Source organism: Cheilinus undulatus, linkage group 11 (genome assembly GCF_018320785.1).
Source record: "Cheilinus undulatus linkage group 11, ASM1832078v1, whole genome shotgun sequence".
In the NCBI taxonomy this organism is placed as follows: Eukaryota; Metazoa; Chordata; class Actinopteri; order Labriformes; family Labridae; genus Cheilinus; species Cheilinus undulatus.
The window spans coordinates 19,835,195-19,854,584 of NC_054875.1; the positions used below are offsets into that span (position 1 = coordinate 19,835,195).

At 38.2% G+C, this 19,390-nt stretch overlaps 1 protein-coding gene across 2 annotated transcripts in view; it reads left to right on the forward strand.

Moving 5' to 3' along the window:
- The window catches only part of LOC121517734 (N-terminal EF-hand calcium-binding protein 1-like), a 40,475-nt gene extending 21,535 nt beyond the window's left edge, over nucleotides 1-18,940 (forward strand). The window contains exons 6-13 of one of the 2 annotated variants that reach the window (XM_041799731.1): nucleotides 9,122-9,380; nucleotides 9,542-9,621; nucleotides 11,786-11,839; nucleotides 12,018-12,130; nucleotides 12,275-12,352; nucleotides 12,516-12,607; nucleotides 17,163-17,225; nucleotides 17,764-18,940. In XM_041799731.1, the coding sequence (XP_041655665.1) occupies nucleotides 9,122-9,380; nucleotides 9,542-9,621; nucleotides 11,786-11,839; nucleotides 12,018-12,130; nucleotides 12,275-12,352; nucleotides 12,516-12,607; nucleotides 17,163-17,225; nucleotides 17,764-17,795 (771 nt within the window). In that variant the 3' untranslated portion in view covers nucleotides 17,796-18,940. The remainder of the gene's footprint in view (nucleotides 1-9,121; nucleotides 9,381-9,541; nucleotides 9,622-11,785; nucleotides 11,840-12,017; nucleotides 12,131-12,274; nucleotides 12,353-12,515; nucleotides 12,608-17,162; nucleotides 17,226-17,763) is intronic. The other variant, XM_041799732.1, reaches the window with a different exon arrangement.
- The last annotated feature ends 450 nt before the right edge of the window (nucleotides 18,941-19,390 follow it).

Here is a 19,390-nt window from a genome sequence, read left to right on the forward strand (position 1 = left end):
CAAGAGCTTGCACATATGTAAATCTGAATTTCTTGGTACTTTTTCAGATGTATTTATTTATTCTTTCTATTTAATAATCAATTCCATTACATTTAGAGCAAAGCTGACTGGAGTCAAATTCCTTGTTATACTTGGCCAATTAAGCTGATTCTTATTTTAATCTTAAAGGCCACCAAGCTGCAGAAAAGTAGTTACTGATGTTATTTAAAAATTTGTTTTTTTCCTAGGGATGCACCAGTGTATCTGTTCTGTTGTTGTCAACCAGTTTTATGCTGGTATCTGTAGCTGCTAAATCAAAGAAGAGATCTTTTCAGGGTGGAAGAAGTAACCAGTTAGACAAACTCTGATCTTCTTTCATGGTCAGATGTAAGACAAAAATCTTGGCATACCAGGAGACTTACACCATAAGAAGTGATAAAAAACAGCAGTATCAGCATCTGCATCTGCTAAAATGCGATGTTATGCATCTGTATGTATATATTCACTTTGTCCATTTATCTGTAACTCACAATGTATAAGAAAAAACCTCTAAAAATAAACCCTGTTTAAGAGATAGGGCTTGATTTTGCTTAGCAAAATACTCAACAGAGCTTGTGTCAAGAGCCCAGCTGTGTGAAGATGTACTCAGCCAAATAGCATTTTCAGCAGGCTGACAGTTTTACCAAGCTTTTTGTAGCTGTCTAGGTTAAATGAAACCCTTCACATTTATAGTTGTAGTGGGACATGCCTCAATGTGGTTGTGACATTTATGACATGTTAATTGTTACTGTTGGATTTAACCTCAAAGACTGCTATATTAGGAAACTGGAACTGCTACAGCAAACTGCTATTCTTTTGCTAAATCTCTTTCATGTTTTGTGTTACTTGTGATAGACACTCTGCCATTGGCTGTGTGCTCTGTAACCCAAACTTCCTCCATAGCCATGCAGCCCAGCTGAATCTTTCCAAGTGTAAAAATGTTCAGCTTCGTCCATCTCTAATGTCTGCTTCTTATTTTAAATTGTGACCCATTCGACACTTATTAAATTCATAAGATATATTTACTAAATAGTAGATCACATTTTTGTTTAAATGGTGAATTTCACACAGTGAGGGAGAAAAGCTGTTAAAAGTGGCCTCCTGTGCACCAGTTTTGCATACATACACACAGAGACAAGCACTCTCATCAACATGCAGAGACGTTACTGAAGTACTACATCCAAAAATGTTGAATTTATCTATTGATGTGCAGACGTCCCTGTTAAAAAGTTTACCTTTAACATTGCTACTGTAAAACCTCGCACAAAGGTCTAAAGCATGTTCTTTCATTACAAACTTTTCTTGACATCACTCACAAGAAGCTTCCTGTGCGTGCTCACGCATAATAAAAACTTATTCATGAGGAATAACAATGTGAATTGTAGGAGTAACAAAACCTCAGTAAGGAGGCAGCGATCCAAAAAAGGGGTGAGGCAGACAGCTGTGTGCAGACTGAGAGCAGAGGTATGGCCAGTGTGTTTGTTTTGGGGGAAAAGAGGATTTCATATGTCAAAAGACTAGCAAATCAGATATGTCAAATTGATAATTAGCTCTAAATAATGTGAAGACAAGAGTAAAATTTAGGGAGCAATGTATATACATACATTTATATGTATAACCAATGTACCTGTAATGTAGTCCTACTTATATATTTACAGATGCAATTAATTATGAATTCCTTAGAAAATAAATTATAAACATGTTCATTTTTTCATCCGCTGAATGAAAACGTAAATCTTTATATCTATATAGTTGATTTTGAAGACAAAGGATGCAAATTACATCAGATGCACATAACTTCATTAATTTAATCAATTTTGTTAGACAAAATTGGAAAAAGAAACACAGATCCCTGATGCAAAACCAATGAAATACATAGTTCATTAGAAAAGATCTGTGATATTTACCTGATGCCTGTCTGAACAGGTGTTCTGATTTTTGAAAGCATGCACTTTGTCTGAAAAGCACAGTGATGTGGGTAGAACATTTACAAAGTTCTCTGTGGCATGGAAAGCTCTGTCACCACAGGTCTACCAGGTGTGTACACGGACAGATATCAAATGTAGCGTGTTTGATTTGAGGGAGCGAGCAGCCCTGTAGGGGTGAATAACTTCAGCTAAATATTCCAGGGCCTGACTGTGAGGGCATGTGCAAGTGAGTGGGAGAATTAAATGGCTGTTTAATTTTAATGTGAGTGGGATTTATCTACCGAGCTCCAAGAATATCTTTACAGAGACTCAGAAAAATGTTACTCTTTAGATATTTTAAAAATCAGAGCAGCTCATCGGCCGACTGCCACCAGCATCCCAAACACCTTCTTGATACCATAGTCAGTTAAAGCCAAGACAGAGATTTCAAACTGTGAAAGAGCAAATACTCAAAGTAGATCTGCAAATGTCTAGTACTCACAGAATAAAGAATCAACATCGTAATTGGGACGTTATGCTGAAATGCATGAAGTGATTAATCCATCCCTTGAAAAGTCCCTGCTTGGGGTTCCCAAAGGCTGGGAACTTAAGTGACAGGTCCCACAAGACTGACAGTCTGATTGGTCTAAGATTTACTTTCACTGCATCTTGCAGCCTATGTTGAGCGTATTTCTTCACTTCCTGTTTTTCAGCTGCTAATGTGTTATGTTATGCCATGATGAGCCATTGGATCCAGAGCTAAATTGTCCCTTTGGTTTAAGTTTTTGTCGTTGATGTGATTTTGTTGCTGTTATCATTAAGCACTCTCGCTCTTAAGCTAAGAGTATGCTAGGTTGCTTTCTTTTTTTTCTTTACTTACACTTACAGTGTCTATAAAAAGTATTCACCCCTGGATCTTTTACCTTTTTATCGATTTTATGAATGTATCATGGTCTATATAACTTGGCTTAATTTACAAAAAATACAAAAAAAACTCAAAAAGGGGGCATGCCGGTAGTCGAGTGGCCAAGGCGTGTGCCATGTACGCAGGTGACCCGGGTTTGAATCTGGCCCGTGGCACCATTTCCTGCATGTCTCTCCCTGCTCTCCTCCCTGTTTCCGACTCTATCCACTGTCCTATCTAATAAAGGTAAAAAGGCCAAAAAAAAAAAAAAAACTCAAAAGGGTACACAGGTTTCTAAAAAAGAATGTAAATTAAATAATAATATGTAATGTAAAATAAGTAGTTGCATAAATATTCACCCCCTTTTAAGTGATAGAACTTATTCAACAAAGGACCAGTCGATTGGTGCTGTAAGTCTCACAGTTAGCTAAATGGGGATCACCTGAGTGCAGTGAATGTGTCTCAAGGGATAGTGTTTTCAAGACACCTGTTTCTGGAAGGTCCTGTACTGGTTAATCAGTATTCCTGGCTACCATTACACCATTGAGACAAAAGAACACTGCAGACAATTCAGAGAACTCAGTGGTTATTGAAGAGTTTGTCAGGAGATGGACATAAAAAATTTCCCAAGGTACTTAACCTCCCTTGGAGTTCAGTTAAACCCTTCATCAAGACATTGAAGGAATATGGCACATGTGTATATCTGCCTCACAAACTGAGTGACTGTGGAAGAAAGAGTTACAAGCTTCAGTTGCTAAGATGGGAGAGACTCTGCATACAACAACTGTTGCCTGGGTTCTTCACAGTCAAAGCTTTGTAGCAGAGTGGCAAAGAGAAAGCCAATGTTGAAGAAAACACAGATTGAATCTCGACTAGAGCTCACAAAAAGGTATGTGGGAGACTTCATGGTCAAGTGAAAGAAGGTTCTTTGGTCTGACTCATAGACTGTAGAAAGAATTGGACAAACCCTGTGTGACGTCAGCCGTCTAGTTACAATAGGCGGACTCAAACAGCTCTTGAAGCCAGTCCGCGGTGGCTTCCATATTCTGGTTGACAGAAACGTAGCTTCTGCCTGTCGAGCTATCTGTCAATCAAATGAGATGCACCAATCAGTCCGCAGTGAGGTTTTTCTGAAATATAATCTAAACCATTGTGGTACAAAAAAATTCACCCCCCGTACAATGAGAGGACATGAAGACATTAGCTAATGAGACACGTTTGGTTTTTTGAACCAGGCAGTAAAACAGTTTATTTCTAGTGTAAAAACTGGCTGTTTAACAGGTGTCCAGATGGGACTTCCGGTGTTCCTGCAGCCAGCCTCAAGTGGACAGTCATGGTATTACAATATTTTGCACTTCTGCAATGGCTTCATTTTTCGGGACCGGAGGTTGACGCTTGGTGTGATGGCACCAAAAAGGTGCTTTTTGGCCATCAAGACACTATGATTGATGGACACCAAACACTGCACAGACTCAGACTCAGTGCTGTGATTGCAGCCAAAGGTGCATCTACTTAATACTGACTTGAAGGGGGTGAATATTTATGCTGTCACTTATTCTACATTACATGTTTTATGTAATTGGGATTACGTTGTAGAAGTCTGCATTCACTTTGACATTACAGAGGTTTTTTTTTTTTTTTCACAAAAAGATATATATAGACCATGACTGATTATAAAATCAATTAAAGGGTGAAACATCTAAGGGGGTGAACTTGTAGGCACTGCAGAGTCACATTGAAAATTATTGTTTAATTTAGTGTTAGTAACGTTATAGTCACACTGATTGCACGTTCTGATGAATGTTCAACAGGCATGTCAAAGAAATGTGGGTCAATTCTTCTCCTGTCTTTTGGTAAAGGATGGCCCAGTGTATCCTGTGTTGTAGGAGATAAGATGAAGGAGGCAAGGAAGCTTCTTTCCTTATAATTTAGAGAATTTGAACAGCCCTTATCATGGCCAGCACTAAAAGACTTCTAGGTCGTTTCACTCAGGTAGAAAGCTTTGTAAGCAGAAAGGACGATTTAAATTGATCTTTAAAGCAGTAGTAAGTACAAACATGTCTTCAGTAAAGCTGCACACCATTGATAATGTCTCTTTTATATCAACTTTGGCATCAACGTCAGTGCACTTCACTTTAAAACAATGCAACTTATAATTCTCTTACATGTACTTCCAGATAATTACACACAGTTTCTCATCAAACGATGAGCTTTAAACAACAATGAAACATGCTTATTAGAGCGTTATGAAATCCTATTATGAAGGCTGGCCGAGCAGAGCCATGTACTGTATAATCCACGAGATGCAGAGGGTGTTGAAGTGTCTGTATATACAGGGCTGGATACATTTTGTAAATCAATAGCTCAGCTCACTTTTCATCGATCTCACATACCTTACGCTCCATGTAAAGCCAAGCAGTGAATATTTATCTGTATTTGGCAGGGCTAGAAGCTCAGGTATGGACTGTAAATATATAGATGGATGTGGATGCCGACTCATGATGACTTGTTTTCTGTGGTGTGCAGCAACTGCAGTGCAGGAAGTGGGTGTAACTGATGATATTAAATGATAGAAACATTGGATGATAGCAGAGTGTGGATGACAGTAAGTGAGGCTGACAAACCCCCCAGCTGTCAAACTGATCTAACATTAGATGTCCTCCACAAACACAAAGACATTTTCTCATCTGCTCTAATCTCCTTTTCCTCCTCTTTCTTTCCATCTTTGTTATTCCATTTCTATAATTCACTTATGCCTTTTCCCCTCTGTTATTTCATGTTTCTCTCTGCTTCCATCCTCTAAGCGTTGTCATCTTGTCTGGCTGTTTTCTCTCATCTTGTTTCCCCCCGTCTTTATAGCACCCTTGCCCTCCTACACTCATACATTTTTCATGTTGCTCTTAGTCAAGGATTTCTCTGATGCCTTTTAGACAACCTGGAAACAGCCATAGTTATTAAATTGTCATTGTTAAAAATATGGTTGAATTTTTACATAATCATCTGTTTTCAACAATGTCATAATGCCTTGAAACAGAAATTCTGTAACTGAAATGATCAACAAACAGAAACATCCACTGTGGTGTTACAGCTCTTCTGTCTTGATGATTAAAAGGAGGAGAAACTGGAGAAAGACTGAAGTTCATTACTCATGTAGTGCAGTATCTCCACACACACTATTATGGATTCTGACAAGCTGTGTGGTCATTTTTCTAGTGTCCTCCTGTCATTTTTCTCCTAACTCTATTTTGCTGCACTACAGTGTGCTGGAGTGTGACAGGCTTCATTATCCACCAAAAAACACCCCAGCTGGCAGAAAAACCGCAGCCACAGCTATGACACGGTTCAAAGGTCTCTGTGAGCATACTCCCATACACTACCATTATACACTTTCCAGTTCATGGAGGGGAACATTATCACCATTATGTGCGTTACATTAATAGACACAGTAATTTACTTAATTACATGTTCAAAACATAGCAGGGCGATAATTTTACTCCAACTGGGCCCCTCTGATGAAGAAATGTAATTATATCCTGCCCCTGATTGAAGAGGATTTTATTCAGCTAAAAACTGAGAGAGAACATAATCTTGGCAAATCATAAAAACCCCAAAAACAAAATTGTGAGGAGATGATAGATTATCTGAGCATCAGCAATTTTCACGCTCAGAAAACTGAGCATAACATGAAACAAGAATTGACATGAAGCTATTAATGAAAGTGATTACATTGTTAGATTATCAGCCAGGAAGCCCAGGAGAAGAGAGGATAAGAAACGTTAGTGTATTTTCTCATTTTTTTCTTCTTTGACTCAAAAAAGGAGCGGAAGGGGATCTTTGTCCTGGTGAAAATGCTGTAGTTTTTAAACCCTTTAATACTTGGAAATTCAAATCTTATCCCTAGAATTTTTTTTAGTGGACATCACAATACTTTTTTTTTTTTTTTTTTTTTTTTAAACCTTTTTCACTTATATATTTATTTTCATTATTATGGTCACAAATCCAGGTTAATGAAGTGACCATATATGGTTCCTTTCCCATTTTTGGTAAAGACAAAAAATCCATAGTGTATGCATATTAAAATGTTCATAATTGAAAAAAAGTCAAATGAGTTACTTATGAATTAAAAAATGTTTTTTACTACAAAATACTTTTTTATCTGCATAATTTTGGGGGTACATAATAACACTGAAAGAGGGAATCCACATACTGATTCTTAAAGCATAAAGCTGAGAGCATGGGGCATAAAACAGAGACAGATCAGACCCCACAGAGTCTTCTGAGATTGCTGTAGTTTCTTCTGACGGGGTCAGAAACATCAGGGTTGGTGAGGTTGCCTTTACATTCTGACCTCTATTAGAGGCAAGACATGACTGGCTTCAGATCACTGTATATGTAATGGTAGTACCACCAGTTTTATCTAATAATTTCAAAAGAAGACCAATAATTATCACAAATATTGAATAACTTAGTGAAATTTAGCAGTGATGTGACTCACAATAAAAGTAAAAACTGATTTATGCCATTTAAGTTTAATAAAACTGTTATAATTTTGTAATACTGACTAAAATCACATATATTTCATTGTTTAAAACCATTTATTTTTCCTGATAGGTCCATCAGAAAACCTAAAAAAACTCACAAATAATAAATATCTTCATGAACTTAAGCAGACATAAGGCTCACAGTGAAACTAAAAAAACTGATATTATCAACACAAGTATGATAAAACTGTTAAAAGGTTATAAAACTGACCAAAGAATTACAGCTGTTTCACTATTTATGTCCTCAAAACATCTGTAAATTATTAAAATTTACCTCTGGATCACTCTTTAATTTTGTTTATAAACCTGGGGCAACAGTCCAACTGCACCCTTGAGTGCTTTTATCCGACACTATAATTAGTTAATTGTTCCCTAGTAGGGTTGCTAGACTAAAATTGCTGTAACTGCTAGAAATCCTATGCCAACAAAACCATCATGACATTTAGCACTGCTACTCACCTTTTAATGAGTGAGTTTCATCAACTTTTCATGGTTAGTTATGATTTTAAGGCCATGTTTGGGCCTTGGGACCTAAAGAGATAAATCTGCATTTTGCATGTACTGGAAGAAACAAAGTTTGAGACGCTGTGGGCCACTGCTGATTGGTTGCATGGTGTGATGTCACTTTGTGTGATGTTCATTAATCTAAACTGGTTGGCTGAGAAAAATCATTCTAGTTCTGCTGTATCACAGAGAGTTTGGGGGGAGGCCACAGGGGAAGTCTACCAAAGTGACCAAATATTGTTCCTTGCACCATAAAGGCTTAAGTATCTATTGGGCTGAAAGATGACCTTTCTACATTACTCAGTGGGGAAATTCAGTTTCTCACTCCTATGTGTAAACTGAATTGCTGCATGCCAGAGTCTGTAATACACATCCTTAAACAGGGTCCATGGAAATGCACTAATGGAGAGATGTCAGAGTGAGGAGCTACTACTTAGGGTGCAGCTAAGCAGTTTGGGGCTTCATTGTCCTGCTCAAGGGCCCCCTGGCAGTTCTTAGGAAGTGAGCTGGCACCTTTTCAGCGACTAGACCTGTTTCTGGTTGTGGTCCAACCAGGACTTGAACATGTGATCCTCTGGTTCCCACCCCTTGCAGACTGCTGCCCCTGGATACTGGATTTCAGCATTAGCAAGTGGCTTAACATGATTGCTATTTCTTCCTGGCTATAAATGTAGCTTAACAGTGTGCTTGGAAAAGCATGGCAATAATGGAATTTAGAATATACTGGAAAAATATTTACATCAGTCATGTTGTTCAGTGGTAAAGTCTGCCATCTCCTATCGGAGGGTTTGGAGTTTGATTCCCAGCTCTTGCAGCCACATCTCAAAGTGTCCTTTGGCAAGACATGGACTCCTGCATGGACTTGTTCCTGCTGCTTAATCAGAGGTGTATGAAAGTGTCGAAGTTGGTTAAGCTAATATTGATGGGCACTTTCCATAGTAGCCTCAGGGTGTGAATGTCACCAACAGTGCAAGAAAAACTCAAGAAAACTAGAAAAGAGCCGTACAAGTTAAGTCCTTCTACAATCTCTTCTAATTCATAAACATAGTATAGACAGTTCAGATCAGATATAAGGAATAAAGTGGCTGACATTTATTCTAACTTGCTGCCAAGGACTTCTGTATATTATCTATTACCAACAAAGGACAAAGGAAAATAAGATTAGAAAAGAAATTAATATACAAAAGAAGGATTCAATTAACTTTTTAATCATTTTCATTAATTTTTCTTCTTCCTCCTGCCTGCAGGAGTATCAGGGTTCATCAGTGCTGGGTCAGTTTGTGACCCGCTTCCTGCTGAGGGAGACCTCCACCCAGCTGCAGTCCCTTCAGTCATCTCTGGACTGTGCTATGGAGGCAGTTCATGACCAGGGATGCACAGGGAGGAGGGTGCTAAAAAAACCAGAGGACCTGCCCATTCAGAGGGTGGCCAAACGCCCTGGCCGACGCATCCAGAAGAACATGTGTCTGTCTCCTACTGACCCCTACTCTGGCATGCTCACCACAGGTTTGTTTCAGAGACAAAACACCAGAGAAAGATCTGATTCAAGTAAATGTCTGAAAAGTATTTGCAATATGAAAGGGCATATTTGAATCAGGCAGAATTGAGAGTTAACTTAAAAAAATATGCACTTGTGCTGATATTTGACCTGTATTTCCTGGGATCAGGGGTCAGCGTGGAGCCAGACAATCACTGGGGCTCCCAGATCAACCAGCTGGAGCAGCTCATTGACAAACTGGAGTGTGAGGTTTGTATAAAATCATTTATCTGGCCTATTAGCAAGACTAAGCTAGTTGGAAAGCTTTATTGTCATGACTAATGTGCAAGACAACAATACAAAATAACTGTTGGGATAATATTCACAATTATGATATTCACAATTTTAGAATTATTGAAGACATTACACCCTTAATAGACAAAAGTATTTGGCCACGCCTGATAATTATCAGATTCAGGTGTTTCAATCAGACCTGATGCCACAAACATTTGAGATGCAAAATGGGTCGTTCTGAAAAGTTCAGAGACGTCAAGCTTGGTACTGTGATGGATGCCACCTTTGCAATAAGACAATGTAAGAAATGTTATTCCTGCTGGAGATTGCACGGTTAACTGTAAGTGATATTATTAGAAAGTGGAAGTGTTTAAGAACAACAGCAACTCAGCCAAGACGTGGAAGACCACGTGAAATCACAGTCAATGACTGCTAAAGCACATGGTGCGACAGATGGAGTGGTATAGAGCACATCAACACTGAACTGTGGAGAACTGTGCAGTGGGAGTGTGATCAGTGGAGTTACGAATCATGCGTCTTTGTTTGGCAGTCAGATGGGTGAGTCGGGGTTTGGCAGATCGTTACATGCCTGACTGCATTTTGTCATCTGTGAAGTTTGGTGGAGGAGAGATAATAGTATGAGGTTGTTTTTCAGGGTTTTGTCTAGGCCCCTTATCTCTAGTGAAGGCCAATCTTAATGCTCAGCATACAATGACATTTTAGACAATGCTATGCTTCCAGCTTTGTTTAGGGAAGGCCCTTTACTGTTCCAACATGACTGTGCTCCTATGCACAAAGCAGGGACTATAAAGACATGGTTTGATGAGTTTGGTGTTGAAGAATTTGACTGGCCAACACAGAGTCTTGACCCCAACACCATCAAGCACCTTTGGGATGAACTGATATGGAGATTGGAGCCAGCTGGTCCAACATCAATGCCTGACCTTATAAATGCTCTACAGAGCGATTGGACACAAAGTCCCACCAAAACACACCGAAATCTTGTGGAAATCCTTCTGAGAAGAGTGGAAGCTGTTATATCTGCAAAAGGAGGGCCATCTCCACATTACCATTGATATTTAAGTCTGATAATGTTTCTTAATTTAACTGTAGATAATGGTGCAAATATGGGCTTTTTTAATCTCAAAAGGTTATATCAAAGTCTAGGTATAAAATAAAGTTTTAGTTGTAAAATAAATGTAGGAATTGATGGTCTTGTAAATAAAGTACATAAATATTCAAGCAGTTTCATATGTTAGATTTACTCAAATACGATGCTGCAGGCTTTATCTCATGAGGGAGAACGTCTGTGTGTCAGGATCCATTTAAACAGAGTCTAAGCTGTTGCTGACAAAACATTTTAAAAGAGACACTTTGAGCCCAAATGTATCTGCAGTCTGAGTTTACACTGCAGGAGATCCAACAAGTTGTCAGTGAGAATGATTTGTACAAAATGAATATGTGTAGATGCTGATGTTTTGCCCAGCTGTACAAGCTACACTTACCTACACAAACTGAATGTCAGGCCTAAAGATCTCCTTTGAATCCATGCTGTGTTCACTCAGACTCCACTGAGAGAAATATGAGCTGATGAGACAGAGTGGTTGTGGGAAAATATGAAACCTCACACTGATGTGGATTCACAAGTGCTGTACAGATTCCAAGGATAACAGATGTTTACAGATGTTTTGAATTATACAGTTCTAATTATTTTTGCTTGGAGGAGTTAGGCAGAGCACAAATAGCTGCCAGGTGCTGTTGTGTCTATCTATAATCTATTTTAGCTTCCATGTTGGCACTGATTAAAATTTAAAATATTCATCTGAAAATATAGATGAGGCATTTTCCAAGGTTGAATCCTTGTGCTGGAAGGGTAATAAGCTATCTCGCTAATGCACTAATAATAACATTTTCTTATCTTGGCCGTGCAGACAAGAGTATAGAATAAAGACATGCCACAAGGCTGCAGGGAAGGTGGATGAAGGATATTAATCTGCCTTTGTTTTCCCTTTGAAAAATGAGGCGTTGCTACAAGATGTACTAAGAGGAGACCTTTTTGCTGGGATGGATTGAGCCAGTTTTTCCTGCTAATTTTTCTTCTCCTCATTTCTGACTAAATTATTTATACTTCTATTTTCAGAGTCCACACCTTGAACCTCTCAAAGAGGATACACTGGCAGGGACATATAAATCGGTGAGTGCTGAAAGGTTGTATTTGTCAAAGCTACAGGATGTATATTCACAAAACAATGCTCTAAAAATCAATACAGGCATGCTTATTGTTCGAGTTCAGATTTATACATGACATCTGTGAATAGTTGTGACAGGAGATGTTATTTTGACCCTGACTTTTGTTTCTCCTCCCTCTCCAGAACATTCTTCTTGTCCAGCGGCAAATGTCAGTGAAGGAGAGGGATGTGGATCAGTTTCAGCAAGCTCTAAAGATTTACACAGATGCCACCTGCAGCCAGCTAAACAACCTGCAGTGAGTCCTTTGTCTGCCTGTGTGCCTTTGTTTGCCTCAGGATCTCTCTGTGATTTGTTGCAGCCATTTCAGATTGCTTCAATTTTCCCAAACATATTAGATAACCCCCCTTTGCCCTCTTTCTCCGTCTCTATTTATTTCCAGCGTTTCAGTCCAGAATCTGCCCGACAGATCATGCTTCATCATGTATGAGTTTTGGCAGGATCGTCTCTCTTGGATGAGGTAGGATCAGAGGGACTTTACAGTAGATGAAACCAGAAAACAAGTTCTGAGTATTTCAGTGCAGTACCAAGCAGCGAACTGCTCACAGGCTCTCTTTGATGTGTTATTGCCCTCCTGAGAAGCAAATGGCAATCTCATGCCTTTCGTCCCTCTTTCCTCTCAGCTACCTGCAGTCATCCATCAGTAAGACCTTCCAGCGATGCATTATTGACACGCTGGAGGAACCGGAGATAGTCTCCACCATGCTCCTCCCAGGTACAACCACAAACTGCTATCTCCAGCACAAAATTCTATGCAAATACAGTTAGAAATACAGTACAAACAATCTTAGTTTAAGTATTTTAACTACAGATAACTTTGTAATGTCAGTGGCAGGAATTAAAATCTAGCCTAGGTGAAAATGTCACTTTTTCACTCATGGTACCTGTTAGCTTAGGCATGGAAATGTGGAACCGACATGTACCATGATTTGTGGAAGGTGACACTATCTGGTTTATATTCATAGCTTGTGTAGCATTATCTTCTAACATTTCTGCAACTTTGGCTGTTTGCAAGATAGCAATCCTGGTGGAGAGCTAAAGTAGCAGAAAGCAGTCCAGCATATGCAGCCTAGATCCAAAACTGACAACAATTTTTTCTTGATTGATCTTCATAAATAGATGTCTTTGTGAACATATAGTGAAAAATAATACCCTATTTGCACAGGATTAGTGTTACCGAGGGACCCCAATAATAATAATGTAGGATGCGTGTGCTTTTAATCTGGTCTGAATTGACCATGTCTGTAATTTGCAGAGAAAAATATTCAAGGGCAGATTACCTATCATATTTCTGCACACACAGAGGTCCACAGGTAACTGTAATTCTGTGCTAATCAGCATCCATTGTTAACAAGTTTTGACGCAGGTTATAAATAGTGCTTCTCTTTCAAGAAATTTCATTTTATGTGTAAAAACTGCTCTAAATTACTTAACACATTTATTCAAACTCTGCTGTCCAAATGTACGTGCTTGAAACACTGCTCTCTTTATATGCACAGGGCTTCTACTCTGCTTCCTACAGTTTCTCTTTGCAAGCTCCTGACTTTATATCAGTGCTATTTAGACGTCTATCCATGCATAACAAAATGCACTATTGGAAATTTGTTGCTCAGCGTTGAGTGGCTGGGCTGCAACAGCTGATCTGTTCAAAGAGGGCTGTTGTGGATGCACATCGATCCCAGATTTATAGTGCAGAGAATAACATCAACATCATCACCTGGATAAAAACTGTTAAATGTAACAGGAGTGGTTCGTATTTGACATTAGATGTTTCCCTTTCTTATACATTAATTGGATGGATGCTCGACCTTCTTCTTCTTCCCCTGTCTGATCAGCTGCAGATATGCACAAGTGACTTGATGCATTATGGGAGAATAAGAGGCAATATTTCACTAGTTTATTAGTCATGGACAGCTTGCTACAGATTTAGAATATGTTAGAATAGAAATAGAGAGATAAGGTAACCCTTTAGAACATATTTTCTATTGTGAACTCTGGTTAACAGTCTAGAACACTTGCAGGAAACATCAACTGCAGAAGGTGATATGCACAACAATGCTGTGGTATGTCAGTGGCAAAGCACAGAGAAGAATTCACCAACCATTCTTAAGAGGAAATTTGTTCATTAAACCCTCTTATGCAGTTTTTAAGAAGATTTTGATAACCATCATAGTTTTCTTATCTGTGATTTGTTCTGAGCTGACAATAAAATCTCAGAACCATCTGGAGCATTGTTACAAACATGTGAGTGCTGATATGAGGGGATAAAATGTTTATTTTGCACTCAAAAGCACTCAAAAATAAAAGATTGAGGATGACACAAGTTTTTAATTCTGTTTTGCTGCTTTTTTATAAACTTAACACAGCTATAATTAATTATGCCAAAATACATGACTTAAATATAGTCAAGTATTAATTCAAACATGCAGAGTTTGATTTGACCAGCACATTTTTACATTTGGAATGTAAATTTAGCAATTTAAGGGTTAATTTGAATCATAAGACACTATTTATTTATTAAATTAATAAAAAATTCCTCACAGAGGTGTTTAAATGTGTTCAAATGATGATGTTTCACCAATTTAAAACCTCCAGCTAAAGAATAAATGTTAATTTAATCAAATCATACTCACTGTGAAAAACTAAACAAAACAATCTAAACAACCTCTTCCTATTACAACAGTATGCACTACATTGCCAGAATTATTCCCTCACCCATCCAAATAATTAAAATCAGGTGTTCTACTCACTTCCATGGCCACAGGTGAATAAAATCAAGCACCTTGGCATGCAGACTGTTTCTACAAACATTTGTGAAAGAATGGGTCGCTCTCAGGAGCTCAGTGAATTCCAGCATGGTACTGTGATAGGATGCCACCTGTGCAACAAGTCAAGTCGTGAAATTTCCTCATTCCTATATTCCACAGTCAACTGTCAGTGGTATTATAACAAAGTGGAAGCAATTAAGAATGACAGCAACTCAGCCACGAAGTGGTAGGCCTTGTAAAATGACAGAGCGCGGTCAGCGGATACAGAGGTTGCCAACTTTCTGCAGAGTCAATGGCTCCAGACCTCCAAACTTCATGTGGCCTTCAGATTAGCTCAAGAACAGTGCGTAGAGAGCTTCATGGAATGGATTTCCATAGCTGAGCAGCTGCATCCAAGCCATACATCACCAAGTGCAATGCAAAGCATCGGATGCAGTGGTGTAAAGCCGCCACTGGACTCTAGATCAGCCGAGACACCTTCTCTGGAGTGACGAATCGTGCTTCTCCATCTGGCAATCTGATGGATGTGTCTGGGTTTGGCGGTTGCCAGGAGAACGGTACTTGTCTGACTGCACTGTGCCAAGTGTAAAGTTTGGTGGAGGAGGGATTATGGTGTGGGGTTGTTTTTCAGGAGCTGGGCTTGGCCCCTTAGTTCCAGTGAAAGGAACTCTGAATGGTTCAGCATAGCAAGAGATTTGGGACAAATCCATGCTCCCAACTTTGTGGGAACAGTTTGGGGATGGCCCCTTCCTGTTCTAACATGACTGTGCACCAGTGCACAAGCAAGGTCCATAAAGACATGGATGAGAGAGTTTGGTGTGGATAAACTTGACTAGCCTCCTGATCTCAACCCGATAGAACACCTTTGGGATGAATCAGAGCGGAGACTGAGAGCCAGGCCTTCCTGTCCAACATTAGTGTGTGACCTCACAAATGCGCTTCTGGAAGAATGGTCAAAAATTTCCATAAACACACTCTGAAACCTTGTGGAAAGCTTTCCCAGAAGAGTTGAAGCTGTTATAGCTGTAAAAGGTGAACCGACATCATATTAAACTCTATGGATTAAGAGTGGGATGTCACTTAAGTTCATATAGGCAGGTGAGCGAATACTTTTGGCAATATAGTGTAAATGCCATTTCTGATGAATGCACCTTCTGAATCAGTGATTTTATCCAATTCATGTATTAGTAGTGTGTATTTATTATCTACAGGTGTTAAAAATACAATTAAATCTTCCTCTTCTGGTGTCATTTGGAGTAGGACTACATCCAATTTTGAACTATCAAAGTATGTTTGTTTGTTTTATGATTTGTTTTAATTTGGACGTTAGTGATATGTTGCTCTTCTTCTCTCACACCTGTGTGCCTTCTGTCTTCACACACATCCCTTATATGTCCTTATATGATCATAAAAAGGGTGTTTCTCTGTTGATTAGAAGCTTACGAGCACCTGGTATTATCAACATCATTCATCAGAACACTGGTGCAAACAATGCAGCAGTTTAAGAATGTGAGATGAGTCCCATGTAGGCTTCTCTTAGAAACTTTCTTTAAAAGAAATTTAAAAAGAGTGCTTGATTGCTAATTGTTGGTTTCACTGGAAGCCTGATAAAGGTTACAGTCAGGTTGATTTTGGGCCCAGTTTCCCCTCTCTATAAAACACAAATTGTGATATTGGTCCTGGCTGCACTGAATTCAAATCATAAATATTAAACATGTTCAGTAGTTATGATCTAATATCTTGATGTGTGGGGGGAACCTTTAGGGCAGCCAAGCACACAGTTTGTGGATCATCAAGTGAACTAAAGGATGGCTAATTAGGGAGCAGCAAATCAATTTTTACCCACTCTCATCTTGCACAGATCATGGTTATGATTGCTCAAGTAATTAGTCAGGAGTTTTTCCTTTTTTTGTTATCCAAAAAATATGATTGCAAACTCTTCCTGCTTGTCATCTATCCTTTTGTGACATTTCTGGGTTTTAGAGTCAGGATTCTGGTTGTTTGGAGTGGAATCTGTTAGTGTGTGGTGTGATTTTCTGGCTCTATGGTTGTTTTCCACACACATTTGGAACAAAATTGTTGAAACTATCATCATTTTTTGCCATTTCTGAGCTCACTCACATTTTCAAAATCTATAAAGATTTGAAAGATCTTTTAATACCGACCAGGCTTTAGTGTAACTATCAGTGTAATGGTGTCTTTAAATTGGGGTCTTTAGCTGTAACAGCTGACACTATATAAATGCCTCCTCTTATTATATTCATAGCTGTGCATGCCGTCTATGTAATTTTGTCTTGTCATTCTGATTGGCCCTTAACACATGTGACGGAACGTTTGTCCAATCACAGTTGTGTGTGTATATATATATATATATATATATATATATATTTTTTTTTTTTTTTTAAGTCCTGCCCTTCCCAGACATTTTGTATGGAAAGTTTCCCAGACAAATTTGAATTATATCCTTGCAATGGATTTGTGAAACAGTCTATCTGGTGTCAGGTTTAAAGACTTGCACATCTCCTGAGATCCTTGGTACTCCCCTGCAAGGTCCTGGACCCCAAGGTTGGAAACAAGTACAACGAGTACATGACTTAATATCACAACCCCACAACTTTATGTTCATGATTTGATGGCTACATTTTGAAAGGAAAACAATAAAATTTAGAAAGTTTCTAGGTACAGTAATTTATTTTAATTGAGGCAACTATTAAGAGTTTTATATTTAAAAAAATTGCCAAACAACAAAATTTTCTCATAGCGATGAAGTCAGATGATTTTAATCCAAGTCCATGTCCAAGTCCACATTGTAACATTTTATGATTTTTTATACTTTACTTTTTATGACCTACAATTATACTTACTGTAGCATGGCAAACATTTGCTAACAAGTCTTACATATTCAATTTTAAAGTGACAATAGAATAATGTGAACACAGCTTGTAGGCTGTAGGTTTACTGTATTTCATAACAATTTGTAATCTAATGATGCCATTACTTTTGTCAGTGCATGCATTTAGTATCTCTTTCGGTTTTCATTACTCACTTGTTCTTCTTACGCAAAGATCATCTAACATCAATGTTTTCTTCTTTGATTTAACAGCCTCTTGGTGGATTATGAACAACAACAACTGACAGAATGAACTGGCTGCTGCTAATCAACCTAATAAAAGCAGGAGGGAGAGGAGGTTATAATGATGGTTTCTTTACTTTCTTTGATATCCACTTTTTCCTCATGGCATGACCAGGATTGTTTTTTTAAAGCTTTGCTCTGAGGTTATATTAAAAACAAAGATTCTTTGGGGGAATCAGTTAACAGAGAAGCAACTTGAAACCTTGGAGAGAAGGAATAGAACTAATGCAATATTTTATTGTTTGATGAGGATATGTGTCAACAAAAATTTGACAGTTTTGGCACATGATTGCCTAAAGTTTGATAGGAATATCTGCATGGTTTGTTTCTTCTTAGTGCTAGTTTATTTTGATCAAAGCTACATCTTTAGAGTAGATTAAATGTCAATGATACCACACGAATAAAAAAAACATAAATGACACCTGATCTGTCCATCTATCACTTTCCATCACTTCTTCTTGAGTACGGTCAAAAAACAGACACAGTGCTAAGATTAACCTGCATTCTCCTTGTTCTCTATGTGGTATTGTGCTTTGTTGTCTCCTTCAAAGCTTTGCTACCAATCGTCTTTCTGTTGATTAAATAGACAGTCAGTAGAAGAAAAGTACATGATAAAAGGTCCCCATCTCTTTTTTGTGTGTCACTCCTGCACTTTTAAAAAACATTGAACATGGACCTTAACGTGAACAGTTGATTATTTATTGTAGACTGTCTATTGAAAATATAGAATAAGTGCTGTGAAAATGAGCCACTGCATTGAGGTGCAGTGAGGCATCAGCAGAGATTGCAAGAAACCAAATAATTCTGCTGTCTGCCTGTACTGTAACTTTAGATCTAAAATTCAAAGCCATTAATTTACATTTGCAGTGTGTATTCATAAGGGATTAAAGGAACAGCACACTCAAATAGAAGTTTATATTTTGAGTACAGAAGTAGAAACTATAGATTAGAAAGACTGTCTAAGAAGATTGTGTACAGTAGTTAAAGAGAGCTCTAAGTGTGTAAGTAATTGTCGTAGACAAATGCTAAATGTACAGTATGATAGTTTACTGAGATTTGATTTATGCTCTGTTAATAGGAGGAATGAATGTGTTTACTCTTTCTTTTAGGTGTTTCTTAATTCCTTTAAGGATAAAATGTCGTTATGTGGATGCTATGTTTGTTTTCAAGCATGTAATAAAGTTCATGACTTGTTGATGAAATAATGAATGTTACGTTACTGTCTACTCAAGACAATGTTTGATTTAATAGAAAAATATAAATGTATATTAGATTGAGTACCTTGATTACGTTAATATGATTAGTGGGGCAAATCAGGTAAAGGTTCCTTTCCATGCTACCGATGAAAGCATACAGAGACAGACAGCTTTCTGACAGTAATCTGTGTTCCCTTCACCCATATTTCAGCACATTCTCTTGAAGCCAGACACAAACCAAACAATGCAATATCACTGGTGACCTTGGGGGCAGTGTTGAGCAATTTAGCTAGCAGTTCAAGCCAGAGCAGCAAAACACAACAAAGAATAATAATTTGAAAAAGGCAGAACTTTACAAAGACTTTCTGAGGAAACATCACCCAATCTTGTTAAAGAAACCA